At 42.3% G+C, this 14,666-nt stretch overlaps 2 protein-coding genes across 28 annotated transcripts in view; one reads left to right on the forward strand and one right to left on the reverse strand.

The window, feature by feature from the left end:
- Positions 1-14,666, reverse strand: part of DOCK3 (dedicator of cytokinesis 3) — a 291,232-nt gene that overhangs the window by 111,484 nt on the left and 165,082 nt on the right. For all 25 annotated transcript variants that reach the window (XM_078385476.1, XM_078385471.1, XM_078385469.1 and 22 more), the window contains 3 exons: positions 14,215-14,315; positions 3,971-4,052; positions 1,505-1,675 (listed from right to left, as the gene is read on the reverse strand). In XM_078385476.1, the coding sequence (XP_078241602.1) occupies positions 1,505-1,675; positions 3,971-4,052; positions 14,215-14,315 (354 nt within the window). The remainder of the gene's footprint in view (positions 1-1,504; positions 1,676-3,970; positions 4,053-14,214; positions 14,316-14,666) is intronic.
- LOC140704410 (uncharacterized) lies at positions 1,670-13,043 on the forward strand. Of its 3 annotated transcripts, XM_078385481.1 has the most exons (7): positions 1,670-2,925; positions 7,392-7,466; positions 7,661-7,708; positions 8,072-8,155; positions 8,289-8,342; positions 10,301-10,405; positions 10,998-12,978. In XM_078385481.1, exon 7 carries the CDS (start codon positions 11,859-11,861, stop codon positions 12,816-12,818), a length of 960 nt encoding a protein of 319 aa, XP_078241607.1. In that variant the 5' UTR covers positions 1,670-2,925; positions 7,392-7,466; positions 7,661-7,708; positions 8,072-8,155; positions 8,289-8,342; positions 10,301-10,405; positions 10,998-11,858; the 3' UTR covers positions 12,819-12,978. The 3 variants fall into 3 exon arrangements, with proteins under 3 accessions (XP_078241607.1, XP_078241606.1, XP_078241608.1); XM_078385480.1 differs by having other exon boundaries at positions 10,301-13,043; XM_078385482.1 differs by having other exon boundaries at positions 1,670-2,879; positions 10,301-13,043.

Here is a 14,666-nt window from a genome sequence, read left to right on the forward strand (position 1 = left end):
GTTCGATGCAGGAATACAAATACCAATTATTTAATCATTGATTAATTGAATATTTATTGCTATTTTAAGTTTTACCTAGATTTTAATTATTATAAAGTGGCTTGACATGCTTTATGAGAGAAAGGCAGCACAGAAATAAAGTAAATAATAAATAAATAAACAAAAAATTCAAAAAAGGGTTTGGGGGCAGTTATTAGTAATCTTAAGGAATCATTGTACATAGCGCCTACTGCCATTGTGAGCAGTTGTATTCTGAGAATTATCACAGTTTGCTGGTAAACTGTAAAAAGTATTTACCTCTAAGAAACGACAATGGACATATCTTCTTAATGTTCTTTGTGTATTGATACAACCATTTGTTGCAGCAATGAATTTAGCTAATTTTCAATTTAGTTTTGTTGTTGATTGTCACAGTATTTTAAATGAAATAGGAATCTCGTCTATCTTCACTTTATGAACATTTTGCTGGAATATCAAACTGTTAGTCTGTTCAACTAACCTTTCATTACACTCTAGGCCACCACCTGGAAAAATATGTCTCAAATAACATAACCATAATAGTTACATGCTGCCAAGTTGATTCTGACTCAGGGTGACTCTTTCCAGGGTTTTGCGGGTATACAGTATTCAATAATGGTTTATCATGCCCTTGTTCTGAAGATGTTTTGCAACTATACAGCTTGCTTAAGATAACAAATACCATCTCCTTCTTCTAGGATGTACACCTGGGAAACAAACCCCCAACCTCTATCCGGCCACTCTTAAATAATGTATGTCTACTTTAGAAGTACTAGATTAAATTCTAAAGAATTTAAACAAGACAATGGCATGTTGAAATAATTTGTGTTATATCCTTCCAAACATATTTGGAGATGGATTTCTGAATTTTAGAAAAATCAATATTGGATGTAATTTAGAAAAGCCACTCCATCTGTGCAAACTAGACTTTTCCACTGTCAGAAGAGTCTCGTCATGACAAGAAGAATGTATAATATGTATACACTATCTCCTACAGCATGTCATTCTTGGTACAACAAATTTAGTACATATTGGGGTTTTGAATCACAGCTGTTGAATAGTATCTGACACCACAAGCAGCCAGATTGTATAAGACACAACCAAATGAATGTGGGATGTCACAATCTGATATCCAGCAGCAGGATCTATAATAATGTAACAGCATACTTTTCTAATTACAGTTACTATAATACATCTGCCCAAAACTCTCCACTATCATTATTTTGTAATCATCAGGACTTTCTTCATGCCCAGTTGAAAGGAATGCAAGAAAAAGTTATTTCAACAAACAGTACAATATGCTCTTGGGTGGGGGTTGGCTATTATGTAGGGTTACAACTCTCTATGATGTATAAATAAATGCTTTAGTATAATTAGCAAAGTGGATAATTCATGCATAACCATGCCCAACAGTCACACTAACATGTACACAATTATTTGCCTCTTCAGTATGCTGGGTTTAACTGGAATATTGAATATTTCTAACCTGTGTAAAGATGAGAGTCTCTGAACTCCTGCTGTCCAAGCTGAGAACAAATCTGATAGACTGGAAAAGCTCCTGAATGCTGGTTCTGAACTGTTCTTCCTCCATTCCACAAGTGGCTCTTGAGTAAAGAATCCGGGACTGAACAATAAACTTGAATAGATATTCTAAGGCCTTAAGCAGTAGGAGAGGCATCAAGTAACGAAGGGAAAAAATAGCTAAATTAAGTTTCAAAAGAGTTTGTTGGCCAAAGTAAGTCACATTCTTCATTTTCAGAAATATTATACACATTTATTTCAATAAAGTCTAACTTAGTTTTCCCTGACCACAAAAAGAAAAAATCAGATTTAATTCAAGTGCAAGTAAGAAGCAAGGATTCCTGTCACCATTTGGCAAATTATAGGAAGAGTCTAAGTTGAATGTATTCACGAAGGCTTTCACGGCCAGGATCTAATGGTTGCTGTGGGTTTTTTGGGCTCTTTGGCTGTGTTCTGAAGGTTGTTCTTCCTAACATTTCACCAGTTTCTGTGGCTGTCATCTTCAGAGGACAGCACTCTGAAGATGCCGGCCACAGAGATTGGCGAAATGTTAGGAAGAACAACCTTCAGAACACACCCAAAGAGCCCGAAAAACCCACAACAACCAGTCTGATGACAGAATTCTGCATTCAATTTTCTGTAACTTTCCCTATCTCCCATGCATTTTGTTTCCCTTCTCTTCTCTGCTATTTGTAAGGCCTTCTTGAACAGCCACTTTGCTTTCTTGCATTTTCTTTTCTTTGGGATGGTTTTCGTTGCTGCCGCCTGTACAATTTTACAAGCCTCCATCCATAGTTCTTCAGGTACTTGGTCCACCAAATCGAGTTCCTTGGTTTTTAGAAAGTCCTAAAGCTATATGTCAGGGCTTAAGAGTGTTAGAACAATTACGGGAAGTATAGAAAATTCCCCCCAAAAAAACTGTGCCCAAAGTATCGTACTTTTAAATCTATGGCATGAAAACACTGTTTACTACAACCCAGCCTGGCAAGCAAGGTCATTGCAATCATAACTTTTTTTATATAATCTCCTGTTTCATTTTGCTATTTATACACAAGAAATATGAAAATAGTAAACTCTGACATCTGGTATAAATACAGGCAAATAGCTGCCTTTGGACAGGCGTATGACATATGTTGTTTATGTATCTCTGCTTGTTGGCAGCCACGGACACTGCGAACAAGGAAAATAAACAACTGCTGTTTAGTAGTGGAAGGGTATCTATTTATTGTACAATAGGTAAACAAAACAGAATATAAATAGATCATGATTTTTCATACTACAACCAGAGGAATCAGAGGAAGTGGCAGCTGCAAGAGAAATCTGTCCAAGGAAATAGATAAGTAAGCAGCTCCAGATAGTAAACAATGACTGAGGAAATAAGCATGGGTGAGCTCTGTTCAGAAATATTTTTCTATTTGTCTTAATATGCTTAGAACTAAATAATACTTTTTTACTTTATTTTTATTCTTAATGACTTTAATATTTTAAGAGATGTAGTTCTTGCCTTCAACTGCATTTGAAATATTCAACTTGTCCTCTTTTACTTTTAAGTCTTTACTTTTAAAAGATGCAATTTTTGCAATTTTGCAATTTTAAGAACCGCTGGATAGCTCAGTGGTTTAGGTCTCTGGCTGTAAAATCAGAGGTTGGGAGTTCAATTCCCCACTGTGCCTCTTTGACAAGGGCTGGACTTGATGATCCATAGGGTTCCTTCCAGCTCCGCAGTTCCAAGGTTATTATTATTATTACTATTATAGGTTAAGTCTTGCATAGAACTCAAGTTTTGACACCTGCATCTCCACATAAGTCGCAACAATGAATTTTAAGTAATGTACCTACATTTAAGATGTTAAGATGTTTGGAAGTTATAACAACTCTAAAATACTGTTATGCTTGTTAAACCTAGAAGCTAAGTACAACTAAATCTTGCAAAAATTCAAGATTTGGATTTGTCTTGAATGATTGCAACAAATAAAATACTTATACTTAAGATACAGTACTCAGATGAATTTTGGAATGCTTGTCAATGATTGTCTATTTTCATTCTACAATTAACCCTTTACTGGGATAATGTCAGCTATGATGAATTTAGAAAAATTCTGTCAGGTATAAACCAGTATAGGCTTCTGCGATTTGCCCAGTAGGTCTGCCCTTAAATTGGCTTGTAAGGGGAAATAGATAAAGTGCCTCCCAGAGAAGTTTGACATATACACACAGGCACAGAAGTAACCCATAAGCATGAATCACAGAGACTACTAAGAAGACGTTTGCTCAAAGTCAAAGTTTTAGTTGAAGATGATCATTTGGAGAGTCCAAGATATATCTTTCTGGAGATTAAATCACGAGAATCCATTCAGGATAGGATTCCCAACAGACAGCTTACTATAGGAAGGGTTGTTAAATGAAACAGATATTTACACAAAATACATACCCTCATTGCCTCTTGAATATGGTCCTGTCGTACAAGTTCAGCTGATCGATCCATATACCACTTCAAACAGCGGATGAGTTCTCTGCATAAAACAGACACACACCCCATTCCTTTAATTCATTTATAACCCATCTTTCTTTCAATGCAGGGACCCAAGGCAAATAGTGAAATGATTTTTAGCCGCCTAGAGTGGTCCTCACCTGACCAGATAGGCGGGATATTAAATAAATAAATAAATAAATAAATAAATAAATAAATAAATAAATAAATAAATAAATAAATAAATAAACAAATAAACAAATAAACAAATAAATAAATTTTTGAAAAAATTTATTACTAAATAAAAAGCCATACACACCAGTTACGCTATCAAAATACAAATTATGACTTAATAATATTAATGCTAACTTTAAAATATTAATGCTAACTTAAATATATTTTAAGAACATATTTGAAAAAGAGGTGGGAAAGTGCAGCATCCCCAGTTAAAAGCTCCTTTCTCTGCCTGAAGAGAAGGGACTTTGCCTGCCAGTGAAAAGGACAGATTGGAGGAGGCCAATTTAGTGTTCGATAGAAGGGTAATCTGTTAATGTTACAATACAGCCTGGGAACAGCCCATCAAAAAACCATTCCCTTTTCATCAGTATATCACTTTGCCCTAGTGGTTGCAGGAAAGCTTCTTTTTCAAAGAGGAGATTAGGCTTATCATAGGCATGAAGCTTGCCAGGTGAGCATAATTTAGGCATCCCTAAGGTCTGGGTCCTGCAAGTGTGAGTCTCAAAAAAGGGAACTATGCGATTTGTGGTAAAAAAAAAAAAAGGTCAGGTTACTTACCTGTAACCATGGTTCTTCAAGTGGACCTCTGTGAATTCACACAAAAGGGTTAAATGAGCACCTGCGCTGGACCGCTCAGAATCTTCTCGAGCTTTGAATAGAAAAGTAACAAGTCAGATTGCCCCTAACGCCCGCCAAAGCTTCAGTTCCATTTATCCACCACAAGAGCCTGAGCATGTGCTAGACTTAGTCAGTGACGGATAGTGGGGAGGCCGGGGTGGATTGTGTGAATTCACAGAGGTCCTCTTGAAGAACCATGGTTACAGGTAAGTAACCTGACTTTCTTCAGCGTGGCCTCTGTGAATGCACACAAAAGGGTTGACTAGCACACTCGCTTACCAGAAGGAGGGCCGTCACTGAAATACAGATTTCAACACCGCTCTCCCGAAACTTATCTCTCTCTTAGCCCTCCGGTCTAGTCTATAGTGAGTGATGAAGGTGGAGACGTTAGACCAAGTGGCAGCCCTGCAGATGTCAGGCACATCAATACCACGTAGGAGGGCAGTAGAGGAAGCCACGGCCCTGGTCGAGTGAGCCCAAAGGCCTTCAGGTGGCGTTTTATGTTGCAAGTCATAAGCCAAAGAGATAGTGGAGACAAGCCATCTGGAGAGCATTGATGAAGATGCAGGCAATCCCTTCTTTTGACCATAGAAGCATTAGAAAAGTCTGTTGGATAATCGGAAGTCTTTAGTTCGGGAAACATAAAAGGCTAGAGCCCTTCTCACGTCCAAGGTGTGGAGCATGCGCTCTGTATCAGTCACAGGATCAGAAAAAAGAGTAGGTAGCATCAAAGGCTGGTTAAGATGGAAGTCTATAACTACTTTGAGTAGAAATGAGGTATCAGGATGTAAAAAACTGTCTTTAAAAACTGTAAAAATGGCTGATCTGACCTCAGGGCAGCAAGCTCACTTGCTCTTCTGGCTGATGTAATAGCCACAAAAAATAGAGTTTTAAAGGATAACAGACGGAAGTCAGATGTGGCCATAGGCTCGAAAGGTGGATGCATGAGGGCATGCAGAACCAACTGAAGAGACCACTGAGGCAGTGGCGGCTTAATCGGTGGCCGCATATTAGTAAGCCCTTTGAGGAAGGACTTTAAAGTAGGATGAGAAAAAAGTTTTGATGAACTTGACCCTCAAGGCTGGAAGAACTCAATTGCAGCAATGTATACCTTTATGGTAGAAATAGTCAGGTTAAGGTCAAACAAATACCTCAGGTACTGAAGCAGAGTAGACAAAGAAACCAGTATAGGTGCAAGATTTCTATCCTTGGAGAACTTCAAAAAGCTGTTCCACTTGTAGCTGTACAAGAGGGAGGTGGAAGGCTTCCTGGCTTTGTCTAGAATCTCCTTTATCTCGGGGATATTCTCCACGTCATCAGGTGCATGGTCTTCACATCTGGATGGTAGAGCTTGCCCGAGTCTCTGGTCAAGAGGTCTGGGAGGAGAGGAAGCCTCATGAAGTCGTAAGCCATCATCAGAAGAGTGGTAAACCAAGCTTGACGGGGCCAGTAGGGGGCAATGAGAACCACCTCGGTCTTCATCTGACGTGCTCTTATCAGGGTTCTTTGCACTAGAGGGATCGGTGGAAACATGTACACCAACTTGAAGGTCCATGGTATCATGAATGCATCCCTGAGGGAGTTCTCTCTGTAACCGACTCTCGAGGCGTACAGGTTGCATTTCTTGTTCTGCTGAGTGGCAAACATGTCAATCGTGGGCATTCCCCACTGGTGACATAGGGATGTGAAGACTCTGTCGTTGAACTCCCACTCGTGGGTCTGGCCTGTCATCCTGCTCAGTTCGTCTGCCAGCACATTGTCTGACGTGGAGAGGTGTACTGCCACCGGAAAAATGTTCTGCTGGTAGCACCATTCCCATAGCTGTACAGTCAGATAAAGAAGAGATCCTGAGCGGGTCCCCCCTTGTTTGTTTATATAATGCATGGCTGTGGTGTTGTCCGTAACCACTTGCACACCACGACCCTGTACCAATGGAAGAAAGGCCTTGAACGCTTTTAGGACTGCAATTATCTCCAGATGATTGATGTGGAGATCTCTCTCTTGAGGGGACCATAGAGCATGTAAACAATGTTGCCCACAATGTGCTCCCCAACCTGTCGGACTTGCATCCATCGTTACTTGAACGGTGAGTTGAAGAGGTTGGAAGGGGCGTCCCACCAGAAGATGAGGGTAGAAACTCCACCACTGAAGCTGTTGAGCCAACTCTGGTGTTACACGAAGGCGCTTTCTTTGATGATCCTTCATAGGGTTGAATACGGTCAGAAACCAGCACAGAAGGGATCTCATCTTTAGACGGGCATGTGCTAGCGCTGGGGTTGTAGATGCCATAAGACCCAAGAGGTGCTGAGCATGTTTTGCAGAAATGGACAACCTTGGTCGGAATTTTCTTATGGCCTTCTTTATTTTCTTAATCTTTCTGGAGGCAAGAAAATCCGACCCTTGGTGGTGTCTAATCGAGCCCCTATGTAATCCACTACTTGTGCTAGAGTGAGATGTGATTTTTTTTCAAGTTGATTGACAGCCCGAGGTTTTTGAGGACATGGAGTATGAATTTTGTGTCTTTCAGAGCCTGATGCCTTGATGGAGATACTACCAACCAATCATCTATGTAGGGATAGACTTGGATTCTCTGTTGCCGCAGGTAAGCAGCCACAGGCGCCATGCACTTGGTAAATGTCCTTGGCACTGTTGAAAGCCCGAATGGGAGGGTCAGAAACTGGTAAATTTTGTCCTGAAATATGAACCGGAGGTATCTTCGGTGTTTGGGATGTATAGTCATGTGAAAGTATGCATCCTTTAAGTCTATTGCTACAAACCAACTGTTTTTTTTAACAGGTAGATTATGGAGCCCAGAATCACCATTCAGAAGCATCTTGGATGGAGGTAAGTGTTTAAAGTTCTTAGATCTAAAATTGGTCTGATTTCTCCTCCTTTCTTGGGAACGGCGAAGTATCAGGAGTAAAACCCGTTTCTGATGTCTTTTGTGGGGACTTTTTGAATAGCTTTTTTCTTTAGGAGAGACAGAACTTCTTCTTCTAGAGCAGGATCGAATGATGTATGTTTTACCTGCCCTGGAGGAGGATATTCTATAAATTCCAGCTGGTAACTGAATTGTATAATTTTTAAGACTCACGAGTCTTTTGTGATTGTTGTCCAATTTGGAAGATAAGGCTGCAGTTTTGTCGTGAAATGCTTTCTGAATGGTCTGGTGATTGAGTCAAAGATGCTGTTTGGATTTTTTGGTAGGAGGCTTGTAAGACTGCCTACGCTGGGATGATTGAGGACGATAGTTGGAGGCTGAAGAAGATGCCTGTGAAGACCTATGTTGAGGTAAGTTCTTCAAGGGTTTGTATTGTTGAACAGGTTGAGAATATTGGGTGTATGGCTTGCGCCACTGATATCTGTTGTATCTAGTCTGAGGTTAAATGGAATAAGATTTTGCTGTTTTCTTTGCCTTATGCAGCCCTTCAAGGTGACCATCTGTTTTTTTCGTTGAAGAGGCCCTTAGAGTCGAAAGGTAGGTTCTCTACCCTTGTCTTAACATCATCCACAATATTAGCAACTCGCAACCAAGCATGCCTGCACAAAGTAACTGCTGACATAAGAACCCTGGTGGCAGCTTCTGCTGCATGTCTGGTCAATAGTCTTTGGTGCTTAGACACTGTCTGAGCTTCATCGTAAGTGTTTAGGAAACCCTGACGAACATCTTCAGGGGTCATTTTTAGAGCTTCCAGTATCTTGAGCCACAACTGCTTCTGATAAGCTCCTAGTGCAGTCTGGTAATTGGTGACTCTTAAAAGGAAAGAAATCAGAGAGTAGATCTTCCTCCCTAGAACCTCTAATTTCTTGCCTTCTCTGTTTGTTGGTGTGACATGTGATTTTCCTGTTGGTTTAGAACAGCTGGTCTCTACTATGAGGGAGTTAGGAATAGGATGTTTAAGTAGAAAATTGGTCTCATTCCCATGTGTCCGATATAGGTTTTCTGTGTGTCTAGATATGGGGGCAGATGTAGAAGGCTGTGCCCAATAGTCTTTGATGATGTCCAAGATTGCTGGAATAAATGTGAGGCTAAGTGATGGGGACCTTTCCTGATTTATATCCCCAAAAATAAAATCCTCAGCAGGTGGTGCAGGTTGATCAACCTCCAGCTTAAGTGTTTTGGCTAGTCTGGACATCTTCTGAAGGAGACGAAGCATGGTTGTCTGCAGTATCAGACTCCATCAGTTCCCCTTCTGGCAGGTCATCCTGCCACTGTTGACGGGGGACTTCGCGATCAGACTCCGAAGAATCAGCTGAAAACATCCCTCTGGGTCTGAAGGGGACATGTGATGGGTCCTCTTAAGTGATCTCCTGTCGACGTCGTGTAACGAAGATTCGGTTTGTTGAGAAGAGTGAATTCCCATCGATGCCAAAGTAACAGGCAGAGAGCTAGTGGTGTTTTTCGTCGGTGGTGCCTTGGCGTCAACCCGTTTTCGGTGTCAATGCCGTCAAGGAGATGTCGATGTGGAAGAAGAAGAGGAGGCGTAGACATATATAACCCCTTTCCTGTGCTGACGTTGATTGGTCAACGTCGAGGAAGCATCCAAAGAAGAGTAATCTCTTCTACTTCGATGGCGATGTTTTTTCCGTCTGGGCTCATAATCCTCAGGGTCATCCGACCGGTCTCGGCGTCGATGTCGAGAGGATCGAGGGAGTACTACTACTTCCCTATGTGTCGATCAACGTCGAGACGGAGAATAGTGCTTAGCCTTAGTGGTTTGCTTTCGATGGGGAGATCTCAGTCTTGAAGTGGCCGACGATACCGATGGAGCCAAAGATGCCCGCCTGGTTGACACAGGGCTGTGGTGGCACTTGCAAGCTGGCTTGGTGTCGGGGAAGAGATGCCTCCAGAAGGAATTGGCTCAGTTTGTCGAGGAGGGAGCGATGTGGCTGCCTCCGACAAAGATTCTCTATCTCTAGAAGAGTCCTCCAGAATAGGGGAAGGCAATGAGGCAGAAATTGGAGGTAACTGAGTGTAGCATTCTCCATTTATTAGATCTATGGTTCTTGATGTATTATGTAATGGTTAATGAATATTCATGTTGCTGAGAGGCAGAGCCAAGAGAGATGCTATAAGAGGTGGAGTCAGAAGTCAGATTAGGGGAGATAGAGTCAGTGAGAGTAGAGTCAGGATGTGTAATAGAATGTGTAGTTTGGGAAATTTAGATGTGATTAGCTACTGAAGATATTTATGAATCTATGTAATCAATAAGCTAAAGTTTTATCTAAAAGAACTTGAAGTGTGGACCTGAATCTTTTTGAAGTAAATGGTGATTTATAGATCACCTGGTGGCAGCAAATGTGAGGGAAGAGAGTGTTTGCTTTTGTGGGCTCTGAGGCTTGAAGGTCAAGCAAAAGTGGCACGAGGGTGGACGCCACACTGAGTATGATGTTCCTTTGCCTTAGCTGAAGCCTTTGCTTTTGCTTGCTTTGCAGGTTTGGAGGAAGTGGCTGTAGCAGCTTTCAATGTCGAAGAAGAGTTCTTCACAGGGACAGCCTTTTTGGACGGTTTGTCTGAAGCCTTACTCATAGAGGGTTGAGGTGAGACATTGCTGTCTGAACGAGGGGTGGCAGAGGGTGAAGAAATTTCCATCTCTAATGGTTTTGAAGATGACAGTGTGGAATCCCAAAGATGGTACTTGAGTCTCTGTTGTCTTGCTTTTAAAGCTGCCTTAGTAAACTTCTTACAATGTTTACAGGACTGGGTCAAGTGAGCTTCTCCTAAGCAAAAAAGGCAGCGATCATGTCCATCGTGAAAAGGGAGTTTTCTTGAGCAGACAACGCAACAACTGAAGAGTCCTGAGGGGGACATAAGCTAGTGAAGAATAGAATTGTTTTACTTTAAATCTTTGCGCTGCAAGGCAAAAAGAGCGGGAAAGTCCAAGGCAAGCAAGTTAGTCGGGAGAAGCAATAGGCGAAATCCAAAAAAGCAGTCCGTGTTGGGGCATCAGAATTTAGAGTACTCAGTTAGATCCAAGTTCAAAATTCGTGAAAAATCCAGTCAAAAAGCAGAAAAAATAGCAAGCTCGATGCGAGAGGTTCCAATTCGCTCGGTGGAAAAATGGAACTGAGGCTTTGGCAGGCGGAGCTTGCGCGTTAGGGGCAATCTAACTTGTTACTTTTCTATTCAAAGCTCGAGAAGATTCCGAGAGGTCCAGCGCAGGTGCTGATTTAACCCTTTTGTGTGCATTCACAGAGGCCACGCTGAAGAATCTAAAATGCACACCCCTGATATTTATATATGACTATTACATAATGACAATTACCTATCATCAAATCTGGCTTATGGTCACCTTTCCAACGTGATCTAAATATAGAGTACTCAGGAGTGATTTCCTGTTCCCTTCTTCACAGGGCACAAGCTATAGATGTGCAAATTATTGGACGAGTTTCAGTTGTTGCGACCTGAGGATGTGGACAGGGTGCTTGGATTGGTTCGTGCCACCACTACACAACTCGACCCTTGCCCATCATGGCTAATAAAGAAATCTGCCAGGGGAGTTTGCACCTGGATCCTGGAGGTCATCAACTCCTCGTTAAGAGAGGGAGTGGTTCCTGCCCCATTAAAGGAGGCAGTGATTCGCCCACTCCTAAAAAAACCTAATCTGGATCCAGGTCTAGTGAACAATTATCGTCCAATAGCAAACCTCCCTTTTCTGGGCAAGGTGTTGGAACGTGTGGTGGCTGAGCAGCTCCAGGCTCTCCTAGATGAAACGGATTATCTAGATCCATTTCAATCGGGTTTCAGGCCGGGTTATGGGACGGAGACTGCCTTGGTCGCCCTGAATGACGACCTTTGCCGGGAGAAAGACAGGGGTAATGCATCCCTGTTGATTCTCCTGGACCTCTCAGCGGCTTTCGACACCATCGACCATGGTGTCCTTCTGGACAGACTGGCTGGGATGGGAATTGGAGGCACTGTTTTACAGTGGTTCCGTTCCTACCTGGCTGATCGAGTCCAGAAGGTGGTGCTGGGGGACAGTAGCTCTGACCCATGGCGGTTGCGTCATGGGGTTCCTCAGGGCTCTATACTGTCCCCCATGCTGTTCAATATCTACATGAAACCGCTGGGGAGGTCGTTAGGAGGTTTGGGCTGAGGAGTCAGCAATATGCTGACGACACCCAGCTCTACCTCTCATTTTCTACCAATCCAGGTGTGGCAGTCACCGTTCTGAACTCGTGCCTGAACTCGATAATGGTCTGGATGAGGGTCAATAAACTGAGGCTCAATCCAGACAAGTTTGAAGTGCTGCTGGTAGGTGCCCCGCCAGATAGGTTAAAGGGCCATCTCCCTACCTTAGACGGGATCACACTCCCCCTAAAGGATAGGGTCCGCAGCTTGGGGGTGCTCCTTGACCCCAGTCTGACCTTGGAAGCCCAGGTGGACTCGGTATCCAGGGGTGCCTTCTTACAGCTGCGGAGAATATATCAACTTCGCCCTTACCTGGATGAGCAGAACCTGGCAGCAGTCACTCATGCACTAGTAACAACCAGACTGGATTACTGCAATGCGCTATACGTGGGGCTGCCTTTGAAGACGGTCCGACGACTGCAACTGGCACAGAACCGGGCTGCGCGGCTGGTAAGTGGTGCCGCCGCACGGACTCATATCACGCCGGTTCTGAAAAATTTACACTGGCTGCCGGTTGCTGCTCGGGCCCAATTCAAAGTGCTTACTTTGACATATAAAGCCCTAAACGGCTTAGGACCTGGTTACCTAAAGGACCGCCTTCTTCCATATGTGCCTGCCCGTCCTCTAAGATCAGGCCAGGAGGCCCTTCTGAAGGTGCCATCCCTGAAAGAGGTGAAAGGGATGGCATGTCGGAATAGGGCCTTCTCGGTTGTTGCCCCCCAACTTTGGAACACCCTCCCTAGAGAGATCCGCCTGGCTCCGACACTCTTGGCCTTTCGGCGCCAGGCAAAGACCTTTCTGTTCACCCAGCATTTTAATTAATTAATTTTAATGTTTTAAGAAATATTTTAATATATGGTATTTTATACTGTTTCTTAAAATGTTTTTAATGTTTTTAGGTTTTAGTGTTGTACGCCGCCCAGAAGCCACTGGCAATGGTGCGGCTAAAAATATTGTAAATAAATAAATAAATAAATAAATAAATTGTTTGAAGCTACACAGTCTGGCTTTTCTGCGACACACAGCGGAGAATCAAACTCCTAAGCTCTGGCTCCACAGTAGAGATGGGCACAACTTAATTCATGCCTCTTTGTATTAAGATCTCTGAGCAGCACCACAGGGGTTGCACATTCCCTCCCCCACCTCCTGGACGATTCCCCGATTCACAGGCCTCTGCGCACTGCCCAGGTCTTCCTCTGTCGCTGGCCACCTAGTTCAGGAAGGAGCTCGAGTTTCCCTTCCCCACCTCCTGTAGGAGCAACCACTCAGACAAGGGGGCAGGATGGGAAATCTCCCATCAGCCATTTAGTCAGCTGTCAGAGAAGACAGGGAAAGAAAGCCTCAGTTCCTTCCTGGACTGGACAGCTGGTGACAGAGGACGACCCAGGTGCCATGTGGAGGCTTGTGAGTGGGACAGCCGTCCAGGAGGTGGGGGGAGGGAACACATGGCACCTATGTGGCCACGCAGAGATCTTCATATAAAGAGGCATGACTTAAGACCACAGTTTGATGCCTAACTCACTGAGCTATTCAAAAAGGAATATAAAAATGAAAAGTAATGGTTATATATCTGTTGACCCAACTATATACACGTGTAACTACATATTAGTAACTGTATTTACATAACTTGAGGACTACAAGAAATAAAGACTAATAACTATAAAAATATTCTTTTTGGTAGATAAAGAAAAGGAAAACTAGTTAGCTGTGGAAAAATTGAGAAAAGAAGAGTCTTTCTGATAAAAAGAGATGTGAGGCTGGTAGGGATGAAGTTCTCAGCAAAATACTACTCAGCTTTGGAAAATCCTGTGAAGGAATCTGTGCAAGTGCAAGACCTATTTGTGTGAAACACAAATACCACAATAAATAACATGGCACTTAAGTTCTCAGCAACCCCATTCAGAGCTGACCCTTTAAATTTAGGAAGTTTTTTTTTAACTGACTACAAATGAGAAACAGTAATTATAGACTTGTAACTTTAGGTAGCTAGCCTGGAGTATAAATTGTAACAGTATCCAAATGCACCTTTTACATGAGTACAAAACAGTACTGTTTTGGGTTTGGCTTTTTTAACTAAATGTAAGTACTATTAACATTTATTCAGTAACCCTGGTTTGTAATATTAGAATTGTCTTTGCAACTGGTATGTCAGAATTTCTGCATTGAAAGTGATGTTTCATGTAAAATAATGGAAAAGAGAAGAAAAAAGATAACCTACTTGTATGCCAGTGCTCCTGCGAAATGCTTCTGAATGTAAGTGTCCATTACAGGTCGAAAATGAAAATATTTGCTGTCACGTAGGAGATTTATGATAAACACCTGTAAAAGAGACAGAAACGCATGTCACAAAGCACATATAAAAAAAAGATAGTGCAAGGGACAGTGGAAATTATGCATTACATATTATATACCATTTACATCATTTGTAAATTTCTCTGACATCTTACGGTGAACCCCTGGCTTACATCAACTTATTTTACAACCATTCCAATATTAGCAAATCCCTCCTCCTTCCGGCATTCAAAACTCATTTTTACAACCATTGTGACCGACATTGTAAACTTGGAAATTTACATCAGGAAGCACAACAGCAAAACAGTGGAGGTGGTAGGGAGAAGACAGAGGACAGCAGAGGTCAGAGCGAGTGCTTAGCAAGCAAGAAAGGAGTTG

The sequence above is a fragment of the Pogona vitticeps genome, chromosome 2, assembly GCF_051106095.1.
Source record: "Pogona vitticeps strain Pit_001003342236 chromosome 2, PviZW2.1, whole genome shotgun sequence".
Lineage (NCBI taxonomy): Eukaryota > Metazoa > Chordata > Lepidosauria > Squamata > Agamidae > Pogona > Pogona vitticeps.